The sequence below is a fragment of the Sesamum indicum genome, linkage group LG2 (assembly GCF_000512975.1).
Source record: "Sesamum indicum cultivar Zhongzhi No. 13 linkage group LG2, S_indicum_v1.0, whole genome shotgun sequence".
NCBI classification, from domain to species: domain Eukaryota; kingdom Viridiplantae; phylum Streptophyta; class Magnoliopsida; order Lamiales; family Pedaliaceae; genus Sesamum; species Sesamum indicum.
Window position 1 is genome coordinate 18,266,528 of NC_026146.1, and position 20,535 is coordinate 18,287,062.

The window sequence follows — 20,535 nt, forward strand, 5'->3', positions numbered from 1 at the left end:
GGCAGAGCAATAAAACATAATGGCCTCTTTTATTAACACAGTTAGCAGCAGTGTGCATACAGACCCCAGAGGTAGCCCTAACCCGTAACCCACCCTCAGTTATTACCAGCTTTTACTCCTCTCTGGACCACTGCCCGAATTCTCATTTTTATCTCAATTATTGAATTTTCCATTTGCACATTGAAATATATTATATAAAAATGCATATGTCTTAAAATTTAAGGCGATTTGACTTATATCTTATGAACACTTATATTGGTATGTGACTGAATATTTTTTTTTTTGGACTATACGCTAATGACATAACTGATTTTGATTTATTTAGATCGGTACAAACTAAACTTTTTTCGTATTATATAAGATAAATGAAAGTTAAATATGGCATATGAATGTCCAAATATATTTGTAAAGAAATTGACAAAAATAAACACCTCAAACTCAAAGAGAAGGGGTTCTATTCTAACATCATTAACTGATATCAATTCAATGTAAAAAGCAAGCAGCTTGGTACGAAACACTTTGCACTAAAAAGGCCATCTTGCTTTTCTTCTACTACTCCGCTTCTGTTGCGGAGTGAAAAAGAACTCTACTCTCTTTTGGCGCGCCTTTGGGCTGGGCCCCAGGCAGGCAGTATGAGCTATGAGGACACACACACACACACACCCTTCTCCTCCTACTCAGGTCTTTTTCTCATAAATTCTTCAACTCCTCACCCCCTCCTCCCCCCATTTCCATCTCAAGTTCCATACCAGAAGAAAGGGGAGCTGCTGCTTTTGCTTCTTTTTTGCTTTTTGTCCTCTCCCAAAAGTTGTTCTTTTGCTCGTTTTCTGAGAAGATTTCGACTCCAATTGCTCATTTTCGAAAGAAAGAGAAAAGGGCTGTTCAATTTTTTACTTGTGTTCAGACAGGAGGAGACAGAGTTGCTTTTGTTCATCTTTTTTCGTTTTGGAAAGAGTTTCTTCAACTCTTTTTGTTTTGTGTTTCTGTGTAATCTTTCCAATTAAACAGGAAGAAAAGGGGCCGTTCTTTGTAAAGCAGCTTCGTGAACCCTTTTTCCTCTTCTTTTTTGGTAAAATCTTTGGTATGATTTGTGTACACTAATCAGTGAGCACCTGGTTTGGTTGTAAAATGTTGGTACACAAGCTGCATTTGTCCGCTTTTCTTTTGCTGAATTTTTGTCTACACATACACTCTGGCGTTTCTCTGAATCCCGACGGCCTCTCGTTACTCTCGTTAAAATCCGCCGTGGAGGAGGCCGCCGCTTTCTCAGACTGGAACGAGGACGACGCGACGCCATGCCAATGGACCGGAATTTCATGTGCCAACATTTCCGGGTCGGATGATCCACGAGTTGTCGGAATATCCGCTGGGGGAAAGAATCTCCGGGGGTATATTCCGTCCGAGCTTGGCAGCTTGATTTATCTCCGGCGACTGAATTTACATGGAAATAATTTTTATGGTTCAATACCTGATCAGTTGTTCAATGCTTCTTCACTGCATAGCATCTTCCTTTATGGTAATAATCTCTCTGGTTCCTTGCCTCCCTCCCTATGCAGCCTCCCGCGCTTGCAAAATCTTGACCTTTCAAATAATTCTCTCTCCGGGCCATTCCCCAAGTTTCTGCGTAACTGCAGGCAGCTACAGCGGCTAATTCTTGCTGGAAATAAGTTTTCAGGTGAGATTTCAGAAGGGATTTTCCCTGAGCTTGCTAATTTGGAGCAGCTTGATTTATCTGCAAATGAGTTCAATGGATCCATCCCGGATGATATGGGAGAGTTGAAGTCATTGTCAGGGACTCTGAATTTGTCAAATAATCATTTTACGGGCAAAATACCAAAATCTCTAGGTGATTTACCCCTGACTGTGAGTTTTGATCTTAGGAATAACAATTTGAGTGGTGAGGTTCCGCAGACAGGGTCGTTTGCCAATCAGGGTCCAACAGCATTTCTGAATAATCCTGATTTGTGTGGTTTTCCATTACAAAGGTCATGTAAGAATAACTCAGATGCTGCACCAGGGGTTCAGGGTGGTTCTCTGGATAACGAGGGGGTTAGTGAGCGGAAGGGGCTGAAGCCAGGACTGATTATTTTGATATCCGTGGCAGATGCTATAGGTGTGGCATTTATAGGATTAATCATAGTTTATATTTATTGGAAGAGAAAGGATTCTCATGGATGTAGTTGTACTGGGAAAGGGAAGCTTGGGGGGAATGAAAAGGCGGGCCTGTGTGCTTTTCCTTGTATTAATGGTTTTCCAAGCAACGACTCAGAAGTGGACTCGGAAAAGGGTGGTGGTGGAGCTAGCGGCGGGATGAGTGGTGGGGAGGGGGATCTAGTGGCGGTTGATAAGGGGTTTAATTTTTGTGCTGGGGAATGGAGTGCCAGTGGCTGTGAGGAGGTTGGGAGAAGGAGGGGAACAAAGGTATAAGGAGTTTATTGCAGAAGTTCAGGCAATTGGGAGGGTGAAGCATCCAAATATAGTGAAGTTGAGGGCATACTATTGGGCACCCGACGAGAAGCTTCTGATCAGTGATTTCATTTCTAATGGCAGCTTAGCTTCTGCCCTTCGTGGTAAGTTCACTGTTCCTCTTCATATTCATGTCCTTTTACTTCTTGCATCACTATAAACATTGAGCATGAGATCTTTTAATTCATGTCTGGAAGTTCCATTGTTAGTTTAGAAACATCTCTATCTTTCTCAAATGCCACCATATAAAAGTAGTTCCACCATTGTAAATTATGCATATCTTGAGTCATATTAGCTGGGACCTGGTGGAATAGATAGGGTGCAATATGGATTCTTGAAATTTAAAGGAAATAAAGAAAAGAAGAGCTATCTGATCTGCTTTTATTTGTTTCTCAATGTAGTAATTTCTTTTCCTTTTCAAGATAAAGAAAAGAAACAAAAATAAATAAAAAACAGGAAGTGGGTGGTTACTTGCTCACGAATGGTTTTGTTGGTACATAATCATTAACAGCATTTCAAAATTGAGATGGACAACCATATAACACTACTTTTCTAATGATTTTGTACCTCATAAACCACTTGAGTACTGATGATTCTGGTAGACCATGGCTTCCCTTTATTTTGTGCCAAAATGTGATTTTAAGCAAAATGTTTAAGAGTGTGCATGAGACTTGCTCTCTGGTCTGTGTGCGTGTGTCCGAGAAAGAGAGTTTCTGGTCGGTCGTGGGTTTGCCATGCTCTTTGCTAGATCTCCTAGATAATTTTAGTATACTGCAGACAGCTCAAGCTGCTAAGAAACAACATTCCACTTTAAGATTAGTGCTTTCAATTAGATAAAAATGATTTTAGACATCTAGTTGGTTCAAATGTCATAACTGGTTGGTGCTTTGCCTTAGTTCACCAACAAACAGGTCCCCACTTGTCTCACAGCTCCAAAACCTGACACCTCCCCCCAACCCACGAAAAAAAAAAAGGGAAAAAGAAAAATGCACACATATCAGAATTCACATACTGATGCTCATCTCTAGATAAGTGGATGGCTAACTGTCACTTAATCTTAAAATCGATTCTAAGATGGTATCTGGGTTCTCGATTCACATTGTTCTTGATATATTTTAGAAACTTTTGTGGCATGCAGTTGCTATTTGATGTTCCATAGGAAGCCTTATCTTCTGCAGCATGAATTTTTGTTTCACCTTATTGAACCTTTGAAGTGCTTAGGTAACACTCTGGTACATGGCTGCTCCAAGTATTTGAACCTCGTGAAATTTGTCTCCATTCTGACAATAAAAATGTCATTTCTTTTGACTTATCATACCTTACGATTTAGTCTTTATTGTCCATCAAATGTTACAGTCGACGAAGTTCTCTTTTGCTTCTACAGGAAAGACAAATCAGCCGTCATCCAGCTTATCATGGTCAACCAGACTGAAAATCATCAAGGGAACAGCAAGGGGCTTGGCGTACCTGCACGAATGTAGCCCGAGGAAATTTGTCCATGGAGATATAAAACCATCAAACATTCTGCTTGACCACGAATTCCAACCATACATATCTGATTTTGGCCTCAACCGGCTAATCACCATCACAGGCAACAACCCTTCCTCATCCGGAGGCTTCATTGGCGGCGCCCTTCCATATCTCAAACCACCTCAATCAGAAAAAATAAACAACTATCGAGCACCAGAAGCTCGGGTCCCCAGCGGCCGACCTACCCAAAAATGGGATGTCTACTCATTCGGAGTCGTCTTACTCGAGTTGTTAACGGGAAAGTCTCCAGAGCTCTCGTCTCCAACCAGCTCGACCTCTACAGAGATTCTAGACCTCGTAAGATGGGTGAGGAAAGGGTTCGATGAAGAGAGCCCATTGTCGGATATGGTCGACCCTGTTTTGCTCCAGGAAGTACATGCCAAGAAGGAAGTACTAGCTGTATTTCACATAGCTCTTACATGCACAGAGGGAGACCCTGAAATCCGACCGAGGATGAAAACTGTCTCGGAGAATCTTGAAAAGGTCGGAACATGAGCAACTCGCAGTTGTTGTTGGTGTCATTTTGCAGTGGACAAAGCAAGATCCTTATCAAGTGCCCAAGTTTTATCCATTTGTTGTGAGAAGGAGGAGCAGAAAATTTGCAGAGGTTTCAACATTCTTTTTACTAGAGTCACCTATAGCTACAGCTTTATTCCCATTCCAGTTCAAATGAGTAGAAAAACAAGCCAAAATATGTGTAACTTATCTTATTTTTCAGTTTGCATTTGTAATAATAAAGACATGTAAGTTTTTCTCCTTTCATTGAGATGACATGACATGACATGACACCCTCTTGACTTGTATAAATAGACAGATCTGTGGATCTGAAATTAATTTATCCTATTGAACATTTAAAATTGTGGTGTTGAATTAAAAAGAAAAAGACTTGCTAAGATTTTCTATTGTAAAGCAAAACGATAACTATAATTTTGCTGAAAATATATTAATTATATGAAAATATTGGGATTTTAATATCATACATTTTGAATTTGTGATTGGTTGAAAGATCACATTCATTCGGCTAACTGATCCACAATTCAAAACTAAATGAAGTAATGTTGTGTAAAATTGCGTTATTTTGTAGTTGATATTTACTTTAGAAGTTTTCGATTAATTGATAATTGTATGCAGATTAATATGAATCTATCTACTATTCTTTTTTTAAATAAAAAAGGGTATTACAATTTTCTTTTTCTTTTTTGAAGCAACGGACCAGAAGGGCATTCTTGACCTTTCGGATAACCAGTACCCAAAACGTACAAAACTATACTATATATATAGGAAATCGTCTGAAAATGTTCCCTTTCCCCCCGCTCCTCTCAGCTGCAGGTAAACGAAGGTGATTGTTTTACTGACTTCTCCCTCTCTCTCTCTCCTTCCGTCAGATAGTACACCTCCTTCAACTACCGCCATTCGTCTAATTCTCGTGGTGAGCTGCCGCTGGTGTGTTCACTTTGCCGTTAAGAATCGCCCCCGACTCTATCTTTCTCCTTGCCAGGGCCACTCCTGCAGCGCGCCTCTATTTCTTCCTCGCCGCCGTTAAACAATCTTACCGAGCGTAGAAAGTTGGAAAGTTGCTTAGTGATGTAAGTAATCACGTCTTTATTTATTATGTTAAAAGAAGCTGGTCTTGATCTTGTGTTGCCAAAATCAGCTTTTTTAATTAGGGCTTTTGTAATTGGGGGGGGGGGGGGGGGGGGGTGGGGGGGGGGGGGGGGTTGAGTTTTATAGCAAAATTATAATTGCTCTGAAAAAAGGGTTAAGCATGAGATTTGTTTTGTGATAGAGTTTTCCATATATTTGTCCGTGTCTTATTGTTTCTGGTGGCTGCATTCCATCTGTGCTTGGGATGGATTTTGATGAATGGTTATCTGAATTGCAGTTTTAATTACTGAAAGTTTGTTAGAGAAAACATCTAGTCAAACAGACATGGAGGTTAGTGTCCTATCCTAGTTTTCTTTTAATTGAGAAATACCTTCCTTAGTTATACTTGGGAAACTTTATTATTGTTTTTCTTTTGATGTTCAGAGCAATGGAGGTAGTGGGCTATTTGATGTTGATAGGACAACAGATACTTTAGTACCAGAGGAGTCCACTGGGGGTCTGTTTGTACCTGGGAAGGACAGAGTTGTGTTCAGACCTCCTGAACGGAGATCAGTTTTAGGTATGATTTCACATATTCGTGGGCTTAAAGCATTAACTTTGATTTCTGTTCATGATTAAGACATTCTTGTATACTATTGCAAATTGTTTAAGTTTGAAAGCATGTAACCTGAGTTTCACGATATACCAATGGTTATCAACATCAATAAATTGAGACAGGCTCGCTAAATTAGGTTAGTCATGGTTTCCTTTCTTCCCATTAATATAATTTTAGTTTAAGATCAATTGTCCAGAACTCCTTTATGTGATTGCCATTAGAAGTTTGATGATGCTGTTATTTGAGCCACAGGAGTTTTCTATTTCTATGTGACATCTTTAGTCGTCAGTATAAGTTCTTTGCATTAATATAGGAACATCCTTTTCTTTGTCTCTTATGCCATTCAGATGTTTTTCGGCTTTACCTGGGTTTGCCCCCTTGTAATTTTGTGTTTTCCTATCTTATCAGTTGATACCTTCCTGAATATAAATGAGAAAGGTTATCTTTTATCTGTCCCAAATTAAACAATATCCTCTCACATTAAGTTATAATGTCACACCACTGACTCACATCACTAGCTTTTAGAGCAAAGACACCTTGAACCTTAGAGCTCTCTACTGGGCCACTGGCCTTAGAAATTTGTGGCTATGTGTGGCATTCAGATAAGGAGGAGGGAGTACCATAATTCTTAATTTTATAATTGATTATTTTGAAGGGCTGGATGTCCTCGCCAATGCAAAACGTGAATCAAAGGGTGAGGGTCCGTTTAAGGTTCCGAAAGAAAGAGTTGCCTCTGTTGCAGCTTCTCTTGATGAAGATGAAGAAAAGTCTACTTCAGGAATTGATGAAGTGGAGAATGACACATCGTTGGATGGTGTACGCAATTATACTAATAGGAGATACCGTGAACTGGCTTCAAGTGAGGCATCTGATTCAGGTACTATATTATGCAGTCGTCTAGCAGGTTGTTAACAATTAATTAATTCAAATCAAGTTTGGGTGTCATTCTGCATCATGAACAACATATGCTTGTATTGATGCATATAACCAACACATAAAAATGAAAGTTCAAAACCAAAGAGTTCCAATGACCTAACAGGCGACAAATTGGTATTGGGTTACTATTGGTACACAATTCTGGGTTTGTTCATTCTTTAATAATACGTCTGTTGCACTCAGGTGTGACGGAAGAAGTACAAACTAGTGAAGCACTCCATGGGCGTCGTGCAAATAAACATATGCAGGTACAAGTATTTCCTTATGGTTCTTTTTGACATCGTATTGTCATACTTTTTAGATGTGAAACAATTAATCGTACTTTTTGTGACCATGGAAGCAAGCAATGTCCTTCTGAAGAGTTGGTACCAGCTATTTTGACATTTAATTTCAAACTGAAAAGTGGACGGGTTTCTTCTATATTCCTCGAAGTATAAACACATCTGAGGATGGGTGTTAGTATGTTGCAATATCAGTAACTTAACATTTGTTAACATAATTTTAGGTTCCGACAGCATCATCTGGAAGGTCTAGGAATAGGAGTCCCAGTTCTGACTATACGGACCATGATAGAAGCAGAAGCAGAAGCAGATATGGGGATTATAACAGAAGCTCTAATAAAGCAACAAGAAGTAGACATGGCTCTGAAAGTGAAGGAAGGACGCCTAGGGAGTCATCTCATGGTCAAGAAAAAGAGCATAGTGGAGAATATGGAAGGAAGAAAAGTAGATATGATAGGTATATGAGGACGCCTGGTAAGTCTGCTCCTTGATTGTTACTATATTGCACACCTTAAATGTTCTATCTCTTGACTGAACCTTGAGATGTGTGGAAAAATTATTAAATAGAATGCAACTGCACGTCTGTGATTTGCCGGTTCGCAGTTTACAGTCTTGCATATGAAGGAGGAAGGTTTTGTGATAAGCAAGTTCAATGTTTTCGTTCTCTATATTGATGCAAGTCATTGCAGGAAGATCCGAATGGGATGATGGACGATGGGAATGGGAAGATACCCCACGCCGTGATGGTCGCAGTTCTAGCAGCAGACACCATCAACATCCATCCCCCATGCTTGTTGGGGCCTCACCTGATGCACGACTTGTTTCCCCATGGTTGGGAGGGCGTACCCCTAGTTCATCTGGTAAGTCATATAATTCTGCTATAGTTAATTAGGCTGCACACTTCTGAATTTGAAACATATGTTGTCTGGTTTCTTATAAGTTTCTGCTCATAAAACACTCATAACTAATAAAAGAAATGAACATGCATGGAAGCTGCTGCATCTCCTTGGGATAGCATTGCTCCTTCCCCCACTCCAATTCGGGCATCTGGGTCGTCTGTTAGGTCTGCAAGTTCTCGATATGGTGGGAAGTCTGATCAGATGAACTTCTCTTCGGACAAGGTGCATTTGGCTGAGGTATTATTCTCTCTGTTTTTCTTCCACTTTATGTTTGCTGTCTTATGTAGTAAACACCTGTGTTCTCTGGTTCTAGGATGGAGAAAATGGTGCGGAAAACATATGTGAAGACCAGAATCATGAGATATCAGAAAGCATGCGTTTAGAGATGGAGTACAATTCTGATCGTGCCTGGTAATTACATTTGGATATTGTTTTGTGAATCTATGGCCAGAAATTTTTGGTTCTATCAAGTGTAGTGACCATGTCCAGCATTTTCCTAGAAGATTGATGTAGGTTTTACTGAATGTAAAATGAAAGAATCACGTGAAGAGATAAAATTGTGTCTATTAGCGTTATTTTTGCTTTGAAGAAAACGAGATTGAAAAGAAGGTAGTCTATACATCTTTCATCTATATTTTACTGCGGTGAAGAATCAGATACTAGCAGAACTCTTAGGTCAAGTTCATATTGCAATACTAACTTTTGTTGACCTAATTATGTTTGTGTACATTACTTTGGCATATAGGTATTTTTGGGTAACACTCTGTATTCTGTCATATGTAGGTATGATCGAGAAGAAGGCAGCACTATGTATGATGCAGATGGCTCCTCATTTTTTCTTGGTGACGAGGCATCTTTTCAGAAGAAAGAAACGGAGTTGGCCAAAAGACTGGTATATTTCTCATGGCTTTATCTTGAGGTGGTTTAGTCAATTAGCTGGAGGAAGATTTCCATCTTGCTTGTACTTCTGCTTACATTTGCCAGTTTTTCCCAAGAAGTAGAGTTTTGGCAGCCCATACCTGAAAGAAACATTGTATGTGTTGCTTTTGATGTGCAATTTGGTGTATTGTCTATAGCTGAATCTTGTATTTCTTTCTGTATATGTCACTTCTTGTTGCTCACATCCAGCAAATTGACAATGTGCTGGACCTGGAGGGTACTTGGTTATTTTCTTAGAGCAGGAGGGTACTTGGTATTTCCTGGTCTTGTATGTTATTTGTGTGGTTGTTCAACTTTTATTTCTAATCTCTATTGGGATCCTATATTGCAAGCTTTTATTTCTTTGTTTATGCACTTAGAAATGGCTGCTCCTGAATAGTGGATTCATTTCACACAAGACTTTTGACTCTGAAAATTGAAGGAGCTTTGCTGGTGCATAACGGCAATGCCTTTTTACTTAAGATGTTTGTATACATGTCTACTCTGCATTCTGGTGGCTATACACTGAACTCTTTTGAATATGGTTCAAGTCGACCATTGTCTGGGTTATATACAGCGTCTTTTATTTTTAAATGCCTTTAAATCCTTTTCCCAAGGAAATTATTATGTCTGAAACTATTTCTATCTTTAATTGCAGGTCCGCAAAGATGGGAGTAAGATGACTCTTGCACAGAGCAAAAAGTTGTCGCAGCTAACTGCTGATAATGCCCAGTGGGAGGACCGACAACTTCTGAGATCAGGAGCTGTCAGAGGAACTGAGGTGCAAACTGAGTTTGATGACGAGGAAGAACGGAAGGTTATTCTTCTTGTGCATGGTAAATCCGAATGTTGGCCTTAAATATTGTATGATGACTGTAACTATAGAAGTAGAGTTGCAATCATTTCTCATGAGTTTCTCAATATCTCATTACAGACACAAAACCCCCTTTTCTTGATGGGAGGATTGTTTTCACGAAGCAAGCTGAGCCTATTATGCCACTAAAAGACCCGACCTCTGATATGGCCATAATATCACGAAAAGGCTCCAATCTGGTTAGGGAAATCCGTGAAAAACAAAGCATGAACAAGTCACGGCAACGGTTTTGGGAGCTTGCGGGTTCAAAGCTAGGTGAAATTCTTGGAGTCGAGAAGACTGCAGAACAGGTTTGCTGCATTCAGAAGTTGAACCAGTTATTCTGAAGATACTGTACCATCCATTTGTTTAAGCATGGATGATCTTAACCCTTTGTTGCTTGATCACTAGATTGATGCAGATACTGCTGTAGTGGGTGAAGAAGGTGAAATTGACTTCAAAGAGGATGCCAAATTTGCCCAGCATTTAAAGAAGGGTGAGGCAGTGAGTGATTTTGCTAAATCAAAAACGCTAGCCCAACAGCGACAGTATTTGCCCATTTTTTCTGTACGCGAGGAGTTACTACAGGTTTGAAGCCCTTTACCCAATTGTTTCATCATAAAAATGCTTATGATAATATTAAAATGTGCATGAGCTGTTGTATGGTGTTTGAGAGTACTGTGGTTGTGTTTACTTATAGAAGTAGAAAGATTAAATGGTAATTCGTAATTTTATTACTTGAAGATTTGATTGGTTACGAATTCATTAATTGTCATTAAATTTGACAAAATCATCTTCTTCCCATTGGGTGTCGTACATATGTTATATTGAATCTATCTTTTGTATTCTTGCTGCATAGAGAGTGAAAAGTGGAAAAAAAGTTGGAAATTAATGATTATTACCCAATCTCATCTTTCGCAAATGCAGGTCATCCGTGAGAATCAGGTGGTGGTAGTGGTTGGTGAAACTGGTTCTGGAAAAACAACACAACTAACACAGGTCTGTTCAAAGTTGTTATCTGATTGTTGGCATCTGTGTGTTTGTGCATTTATGTCCATTTTTACTGTGTTCATTCTTTGAAACTTTTGGTTCAGTAGTGTCCAAAACCTCTGTCAGGTCACTGAAGTATGATTTTTGGCAGTATCTTCATGAAGATGAGTACACGACCAATGGGATTGTTGGTTGCACTCAACCAAGGCGTGTAGCTGCTATGAGTGTTGCCAAGAGAGTCAGTGAAGAGATGGAAACTGAACTTGGTGATAAAGTTGGATATGCAATACGGTTCGAGGATGTGACTGGGCCTAACACTGTTATTAAGGTAATGACTTTTCTATTCTTACCTCATTATTCCTGTATCATGACTTTTGGTTATTTTAACATGCAAGTACCTAGTGTTTGCTTTATGGCCCATACTTACGACCATCATTATCAAAAAAGTCATAAATGTGCATTTACGTTCCACAAGTACTGATATTTTGCGTCCAAGCAGTGTGTATTTTAACATGACTGGTTCTTAGCGAGAACTGCATTGCTCATATGTTGCATTTAGTTGAAGAATATTGGTTGATCGAGCTATTGACTTGGTATGCAGGTAGACTTGCTTAGAAACAAGATAGTTACTCATGCTTATTGGTCATAGTCGCTTGAAATCATGTTTAATTTTTCTAATCAGTTGCTTGTTAAGTTTTGCTGATTTGTTTCCTTTGCAGTACATGACTGATGGTGTGCTTCTGAGGGAGACACTGAAGGATTCTGATCTAGAGAAATATCGGTATGATATTTTCCCAAACCAAGAATTGAATACATTATTTGTGTTATAATATTTGTAACTTCTCATATTTTTATCTTTATCATGTAGTGTTGTTGTGATGGATGAAGCACATGAACGATCTCTAAGCACTGATGTGCTATTTGGAATCCTGAAGAAAGTTGTGGCCAGACGACGTGATTTCAAGCTAATTGTAACGTCTGCGACGCTTAATGCTCAGAAATTTTCGAATTTCTTTGGGAGGTACTCATATTGCAATGGGCTAGTCCAGGAAACTCTCACTTCAATCTACCTTTTCTAACTTATAATTTTTTACTATATTTTTTCCCCTGCAGTGTACCTATATTTCACATTCCTGGAAGAACTTTTCCAGTTCAAATCTTGTATAGTAAAACACCTTGTGAAGATTATGTTGAAGCTGCCGTGAAACAGGCCATGATGATTCACATCACAAGTGCTCCGGGCGATATTCTCATCTTCATGACTGGTCAAGATGAGATTGAGGCAACCTGTTATGCTCTTTCTGAACGCATGGAGCAGCTTATTGCAACAAAGAAGGAAGCCCCGAAGCTGTTAATTCTTCCCATATACTCCCAGTTGCCAGCTGACTTGCAAGCAAAGATATTTCAGAAAGCTGAAGATGGAGCTCGCAAGTGTATTGTTGCTACCAATATTGCTGAGACATCTTTGACTGTAGATGGAATCTTCTATGTCATTGACACAGGTTATGGTAAAATAAAAGTCTATAACCCTCGTATGGGTATGGACGCTCTCCAAGTGTTTCCTGTTAGCCGTGCTGCTGCGGACCAGCGTGCTGGACGTGCTGGAAGAACTGGGCCGGGGACTTGCTATCGTCTTTATACCGAAAGTGCGTATCTAAATGAGATGCTTCCCAGTCCTGTGCCAGAAATTCAACGGACCAACCTCGGCAATGTGGTTTTGTTGCTCAAGTCTCTGAAAATTGACAATTTGTTGGATTTTGACTTTATGGATCCTCCTCCTCAAGAGAACATCCTCAACTCCATGTACCAGTTGTGGGTGTTGGGTGCTTTGAACAATGTTGGGGATCTGACAGATCTAGGCTGGAAAATGGTAGAGTTTCCTCTTGATCCTCCCCTTGCCAAGATGCTTTTAATGGGCGAGCAGCTAGGATGCATTAATGAAGTTTTGACAATTGTGTCGATGCTTTCGGTGCCATCTGTTTTCTTTAGACCCAAGGATAGGGTTGAGGAGAGTGATGCCGCACGGGAAAAATTCTTCGTGCCAGAGTCCGACCATCTTACCCTTCTAAATGTATACCAGCAATGGAAAGCCAATCAATATCGGGGTGATTGGTGTAATGACCATTTTCTGCACGTCAAGGGATTGCGCAAGGCTAGAGAGGTGAGATCCCAGCTACTGGATATTTTGAAGACGTTGAAGATACCTCTCACATCATGTGGGCCCGACTGGGATGTTGTGAGAAAAGCCATATGTTCTGCTTATTTCCATAATGCTGCACGACTCAAGGGGGTCGGCGAGTATGTCAACTGCAGAAACGGAATGCCATGCCACTTGCATCCAAGCAGTGCTATATATGGATTGGGTTATACTCCAGATTATGTGGTTTATCATGAACTGATCTTGACAACGAAGGAGTACATGCAATGTGCAACAGCAGTCGAACCCCAGTGGCTGGCTGAGCTGGGACCCATGTTTTTCTCGGTGAAGGAGTCGGACACATCAATGTTAGAACATAAGAAGAAACAGAAACAAGAAAAAACTGCCATGGAGGAAGAGATGGAGAATTTGAGGAAGGTCCAAGAGGAGAGGGAGAGGGAGAGCATAGAGAAGGAGAGGATGAAGAGGGCTAAGGAACAGCAACGAGTTTCAATGCCTGGGTTGAAGCTGGGCTCTTCCACTTATTTAAGACCAAAAAAACTTGGCTTGTAGGTGTTGCTTTTTCTATACCTCCTAGTGTTGGACAGTAGATGGTGTAGAAGCCGAGGCAATTCTTACCACGAGGTAAAGCAGCAAAGCTTTTGTTTCCATTGTAGTCTGCCATATACTCTTCCATGTCTTTACTATTATTTTCTTGTGTTTCATTTCGACAGAGAACCACCTCTGTACAATTGATTACACATTAGTGATCTATGTTTTATGTTGCGAGCTGAATCCTCACCCTTAATCAAGTTGAACCAAATATGCGAACATATGCTTGGGTGGCAACGTGTATACATTTTCGAGACTAAAGATTCATGCTTGTGCACCTAGTGAGGAATCAAATAACATTAGCGACATCCCACCGTTACAAAATTGATGAAGTTAACCAGGTTAGATTAAACTCTTTATGATTGTTCAGTGTTTCTGTAACATAAATTGAATAAGATCGTTGAATGCCTAGGTACAAAGCAATTGTGTTTGAATCTAACAAACAACTCATGCCTTAATAGTAACAGTGCACAGGCACAATCCCGAAGGCTTTATCTCAGAAGTCTGCCATTCTGAACCTGGGGCAGCATTTGGATCGTATAACAGCGTGTGGTAGGCAGGATCCTCCTGTAATGAGAAGAGCAAAAGCTTTCCATCAAGAATTCCAAACCGAAAGCCGATGCTCGAGCTTCCCGTCACTGGAACTGGGACCATCTTCCAAGAGTTGTCTTCAGGATTGAAGATTGCCAACTTACGCTCATTTTTCCACTCCATGCAACAGAGCTTCTTCCCAAGCAAAGCATGAGCAGTAACCATAACACAACCGTTCTTCATCTGGCACCATGTGTGCCTTTCAGGGCTATACACATCAACAGACCTTGAGTTTCCGATTGTGAAACTTGACCTCCCACCCATAACATAGAGCTTTCCCTCGACGCCACATGCGAAACAGCCCCACCTTGGTCGCTTCAGGCTCTCTATCACAGTCCACTTGTCACTTTCAGGGTCATACACCTCGGCACATGAGAGAGATTCTCCATCAGCCCCACATCCTCCTGCGGCGTAGATCAAGCCATTGACCTCGGCACAAGCAAAGTTATAGCGCCCCACATTCATGCTGGCCAATTTGCTCCAGCTGGAGGAAAGTTATTTTGTTAGGAGAATAGCACAAGAAAACAGGAGTACAACTCTTCTTGGAAGAAAGAATTGTGTAATTGGGTAGCCCTACTGTAGTTATTCTAAATGGATTGACAAGAAGTTTGGCTGGTCGACGGTTAAAGGCTCATCCTACCTCATTCATATTCAGATTTGGTTGAATGCTGAATGTTTCTCAATATGTACAAATATGCAATAACTCATTGTTCAAGGGGGAAAACTACAACAGAATGTTCGAAATGTGCGACAGATATCAGTTTCAAATCAACTACATCAAAATAAACAAAGATGTGTAGAAACAAAAAGCTTCAATACTTGACCATTTTCCAAACTTAAACCGAGGACTCCACCTTGTCGCTAAAAAGAATTAAATGTAAGAAAGCAATGAATTTCTCCACTAGAAGACTGAGAATTTTCTGGACTATAAGGTCTACCAGCAATATAAGATCATAATTTTTTCTGCATTAGGAAAATCCTCTATGGTTATTAACCAGTCCATGAGTTACTATGGCATTCATAGTAAGGGTGACTTAAAGTTAGCAAAGACACTATTTTAGACAACGATAATGTGCATGGGGGCAAATGGGGGAAAAAGAGAATTTCCAGAATACACCTGTTGAGGCAAGAATCATATTGGTATAGATCTGTTGAGACAGAGCCGGTGCCATCAACCACCAAGTAACCAGCAATAACCAGAAGCTTCCCATGGAGAACGACCACGCCAAATCCTGCTTTAGCAGGACCAGGCATAGGTGGGAGCTCATGGTGCTTATGTCCCAAACAATCTAACACATCCCAGTGGCTCCCGTTTCCTTCAGCATCCACAGTCAGGACATAAAGCCACTCCTCAAGCACCCCAGCTAGTTTCCGGACAATGATGAAGTCTTTGCTTTTAATAAATGACCTCCATCTTTTGCACACAGCACCCATAGCAGGGAAATGCGATCGGGGAACAAGAGCAAGGCAGTGTTTTGAGACATCATCAGGCAATCCAGGCAAGATGGGACTATGGAAATCATCACTGACCTTAGCAATTAACATCGATTTATTTTTGGTGGTGGGGGCATCTTGCTGGACTAAATTGGAGAAACACATATTTGATTCTTGAACTCGCTCCTTCACAGGAAAAAAAGCTGGCATCCTTAAAGTCAGAAACTAGGAGAGATTGGCACCACAATCATCATTCACCAATTGTCTCCCAGAGAAAAATTATTGATCCAACAAAAGTGCTTGCACACGATTACAGAAATTCATGAAATCCTTCACTTATGGGTATTCTACAAGACCAAGCCATAAAAGATGTTGCAGAACATAATACTTGAGCTGTAAAGGCCGATGATTTCCGGTGTTTCATCCAATCAGATTCAAATTCCATACCACTTTCACTTATCCTATTGTACTTTGGCGGCTTCTTCACACCAACCAGGGCAATGCTAAATTCAAATTTTCCCAAAGAAATGAATTTTCCATCACACATTTCCCCAGTACCTACAAGTTTGAGAAAAGCCATATGAAATGTAACATAAGAAGGGGGAAACCAGAATATTTGGAAAATATCATCCAAAAATCAGCATGATGGAGGAGGGAATTACCTGACAAGGCCATAACCTAATAACTCTTAGCCTCCCTTTGCTTCCATTTCTTGGTGACAATGATGGGCTGCAGTAAGTCAAAGAAGTAGTAGATAAAGGAAAAGCAAATAAATTAAAGCATGTCTATGATGCTTAAAACTATATATATGGCACCATAGCATGAGTTTGTGATTTCCTTCACTCATGATCCAGAAAGGCTAAACGAAGTCATTCAAGTGCTGTTGATTTAACATAAAATAATGTCCCTGATTAACAACATACTGGAAATAGAACAATAATCAAATCCCTCCCACGCAGAAAAATAAAAGAAAGAAAAAAGGAAAGTGAACCTGGGGATTTGGAGTGTGAGTGAAGAGGCACCGCCAAACTCAAAGGTATGAATAAATAGAGAGAAGTGGATAAGGATTGAAAAAAGATTGTGCGAAGATAGAGGATTGTAATAATAATAATGGGTAAAAACAGAAGAAGGTATGGTGAATGGTGGACGGAGTGAGGGAATGATATTAACTAATATCGTCGTCAAGAGAAGGGAAGGAATGGGCTGAAGATCAGAATTCCAAAGCAACTGGATAGAACTGACACCCTACAACTTGTGTTATTATCAATTTATTCTCAAACACACAAATATCTATATAATTTCAAGGAATAATGTTGTGAGTTTTGTGCCTGATTGCAAGACCATTTTTTGAAATAAAAATTTTATGAGTGGACAGCAGAGTTACTGGTCTCTGGATTTTCAGTGCAAAAATTTTTAGTGGTTTGAGAAGAAACTCACCTCCAACACACTTATTAGTTCCCTTCTCAGCAGGCCCACATTGGACATTGCACAATAAGAAAAAGGGCTGGATATGTGGCCCAACCACTCATATTCTTCTTGGTTATCACCTGCAATGTGAATATATATATATATATATATATATATATATATAGGCTCCACCCATTCTTACCAAATATAATCAACGAGACCTAAGAAGTTATAAAATATACTTATATACATTAAATAAATAAAAAATAGTTGATTTAAAGAGAATTTGCATTCATCTATTTGTTGTCACATGAAAAAATCCATAATTAAGTTGAGAAAATGAGAAGAAGAAGAGAAGGTGCTTGTCCCAAGTTGAAAAATGATGGAAAAAATGAAAGATTTGATAAGTTTATAAGGGGTTGTGGGTGTATGTTATATACTCATATTTTTTTATTATAATAAACTCTTTATATTAAATTCAAATTAAATTTGAGTTTGAAGTGTTATGGAGACTAGAGTAAATATAGGGGCGTCCCACATGTGAGTGGCCTTGCTTCAGTTCTAGCTCTAAAACAAATGCCTCAGTTTCAAAATATATCTTTTTGCAGCATAAACATTTGTGTTAAACAGACATGGAAATTTTCAGGCAAATATTTCAAAAACAGTATTTAAAATGCTTTTTAAAAGTTTTTAATCTGTTGTTTGTAACTGTCGGTGATTTCAACTGTTTTTGACCGTTTTTTTAGTAGTTACAAGAGCACATTGATGTCCGGTTAATGCTGAGATTTAATGCTGCAGGGAGAGGAGGGCTGCAACTCCTTCATTCTACAACACACCTCTTCTCTTCGATTCTCTCGTCTCTCTCTTTCATGTAGTAGTAGCTTTTGAATTATAGTTTTGAGCTTAAGTTTCGACAAAGGTTTTTGAGTATTTTTCGAGGTGTTTGTCAGTATAGTGTTGTATTGAATGAACAGTAACTGTCTTATTTTGGGAGAAATTACGATGTACTGGAAGCACTTGATATGGGGCATTTATTTTCTTCAAGGCAAGTAATCAATTGTGATTCGGTTAGGTGTGATATTGTTCAGCTAAAATGTCGTCTCCAATCAACCCCAACTGTCCATTATCATTAAATCCTGATGAGCATTTTACTAGTCTCATTACTGAATTACAACAACAATTGAGAGATAGGCTTGATGAGATGAAGAAACTAAGGAACGATATACCAAAACATGCCTACTACCAACAATGAGCTGAATGGAGGACCGACGAGTTAGATAGCAAGAAATTATATTCTCCGATGGGAGATGGAAGGATTAAAGACAGTACATGAAGTTGAAATTGAAAATTTTCAACAGAAAAATCAACAATTTCATGATCAAGCAGATGATCTCAAAGAGCACATGGACCAATTAGCTCATGAGATGATATCAAATGAATCGGATGAGGATCCTAGAGAAGACCCCATGGAATATCCGAAAGACGATGGTGAACTGACTTATGACATTATTTTAGATTGAGGTGTAATTGGTAATGAGTTGGTTGGTATACAACTCAAGTCTAGATATTTACTGTTTTATGCATTACTTTATATAATAATTGTTTCATTGAATTTAATATATATATATATGCTCAATTAATGTGACTATTTTCAAGTCAGTTTTATCCAATAAATTTCAATAGAAGCAAACTGCGTTGTGATCAAATTCTTCCACCACTGTCTGTAAAAAGTCAATTTTGATATTATGTCTGAAAATTGCATTTCTATAGCTATGCTTCTTCCTGTTCTTTTAAGTTTTCATTTATTTTGCAGGATTGAGCCGAACTTGGTATTCTCCTTACTTCAAAATGATCTACCCCATACTTTGTCCTCAATATTATCAAGGAAAATTTTCTTTTTGTCCTTCAAATTGTAAAAATAACAAACAAGTGGAGGATGACGAAAACCAACTAAAATGATGAATGAATGAAAAAAATATTATGTAGCGTGGATTTGATTTGATCGAACATGAATCAATCATAATATACTTGTTGTGTAATTAGTGTATATTTCGTGAACAATGACTAGTTACGAATACACTTATTTTGCGATTGATCTGATTCAATTAAATTGAATTCGAACAAGAATTTTCAGTAAAGCAATCAGATGTGTTTGATTGTCAAACATTAGTAATAGATATGGTGAAGGGATGAGATATTATTTACAGCGTTACACGTATAGTTGGTTGTCCTAAGCTCATGGCTTGTGGGCACCTCAAAACGAGCAGGCAGATCAAGATCATATAATACTCTTTTTATGATCCATAATATGGAGGACGTGGTCTTCAACTTTTGTAAAAAGGAAAAAATTAAAATTAATTATTATGATTTTTAATCTTTTGTATCTCAACAATAATTTTTAACTTTAATTTGGAAATAAGGTAACGTATTTCAATTATTTAAAAAATATGGGGGTTGGTAAAATGAATTTTATTTGTGGACCCTATAGTACGTGTACTTAAGTTGAAGATTTAAAATATGGATTTGAATGTATTAATTTAAAAGAAAAAGAAGAATTTTAAGATAGATATTTAAAATAAAAATCTGATATTCTGACAACGTGAACCACATAATAAAAAGTAGCGAAATCGTAATTGGTCTCCCATTTCCCTTCTCTTTCATACTGTGCAACATGACATCAATTGTAGTGTGCAACATGGCAACAAATCCTTGGATTGTAGGGATTTTTTTCAAAGAGAAACATATTACAATACATTTAATGATTTATATACGTAACTACTTAATCAAGGAAAAGTTAAAATAAAATAAATTGGAGCGTGTACGTAGGTGTTGACTATGGAATGTTAATTTGAAATTTGTGTGGCACATTCTTAAGAGTCAATAATCTTGCGCATGATTATGATTATCACGGGAAACACTCTCTCATCCGAATTCATACCCATCACTCGCTATCCACTTTTATATTTTTTGACAATCGCAAGCTATATTCAATATGTGTTCGCACTGTCTTCGTATTTGATACCTATCTAATATTATTTGTATGAAATTATTTTTTGAAATGTTTGTTGCAAATTAATCATTGCCCCACACAACTATAAGTAACTAACATAAATAAAATCTGTAATGAAATAATTATATACTATTTAATTTTTTTATATATATTAAATAAATTTAGTTGATTGATTTACTAAAAGTTTACAAATTCAATTTTAAAGTAATGGATAACTGAATATTTTTTTAACATTAGACTGTATTAATATTCAGAGATATTTTAAGGTATT

General features: G+C 38.6%; 3 protein-coding genes across 5 annotated transcripts; 2 read left to right on the forward strand and 1 right to left on the reverse strand.

The window, feature by feature from the left end:
* Window positions 503–4,782, forward strand: LOC105156696 (receptor protein kinase-like protein ZAR1). Its single transcript, XM_011072911.2, is given in 3 exon segments — window positions 503–2,360; window positions 2,362–2,570; window positions 3,851–4,782. Coding segments are annotated over 3 exon segments (2,082 nt in total). The 5' UTR covers window positions 503–1,128; the 3' UTR covers window positions 4,492–4,782.
* Window positions 5,292–14,415, forward strand: LOC105156699 (pre-mRNA-splicing factor ATP-dependent RNA helicase DEAH7). 2 transcript variants are annotated; one of them, XR_847376.2, is made up of 20 exons: window positions 5,292–5,582; window positions 5,879–5,931; window positions 6,025–6,160; window positions 6,852–7,073; window positions 7,316–7,380; window positions 7,638–7,887; window positions 8,103–8,273; window positions 8,407–8,549; window positions 8,626–8,723; window positions 9,096–9,204; window positions 9,889–10,066; window positions 10,165–10,394; window positions 10,495–10,671; window positions 11,011–11,082; window positions 11,225–11,401; window positions 11,793–11,854; window positions 11,942–12,094; window positions 12,187–13,855; window positions 13,945–14,163; window positions 14,290–14,415. XR_847376.2 is itself a non-coding variant. In XM_011072914.2 (18 exons), the coding sequence occupies exons 2-18, from the start codon at window positions 5,926–5,928 to the stop codon at window positions 13,781–13,783; spliced, it is 3,846 nt and encodes a 1,281-aa protein (XP_011071216.1). In that variant the 5' UTR covers window positions 5,292–5,582; window positions 5,879–5,925; the 3' UTR covers window positions 13,784–13,999. The 2 variants fall into 2 exon arrangements, 1 of the variants encoding a protein (XP_011071216.1); XM_011072914.2 differs by lacking the exon at window positions 14,290–14,415 and having other exon boundaries at window positions 12,187–13,999.
* LOC105156697 (F-box/kelch-repeat protein At1g67480-like) lies at window positions 14,151–17,129 on the reverse strand. 2 transcript variants are annotated; one of them, XM_011072913.2, is made up of 4 exons: window positions 16,839–17,129; window positions 16,510–16,576; window positions 15,531–16,405; window positions 14,151–14,897 (listed from the first exon to the last, which is right to left on the reverse strand). In XM_011072913.2, the coding sequence occupies exons 3-4, from the start codon at window positions 16,055–16,057 to the stop codon at window positions 14,270–14,272; spliced, it is 1,155 nt and encodes a 384-aa protein (XP_011071215.1). In that variant the 5' UTR covers window positions 16,058–16,405; window positions 16,510–16,576; window positions 16,839–17,129; the 3' UTR covers window positions 14,151–14,269. The 2 variants fall into 2 exon arrangements, with proteins under 2 accessions (XP_011071215.1, XP_011071214.1); XM_011072912.2 differs by lacking the exon at window positions 16,839–17,129 and having other exon boundaries at window positions 16,510–16,822.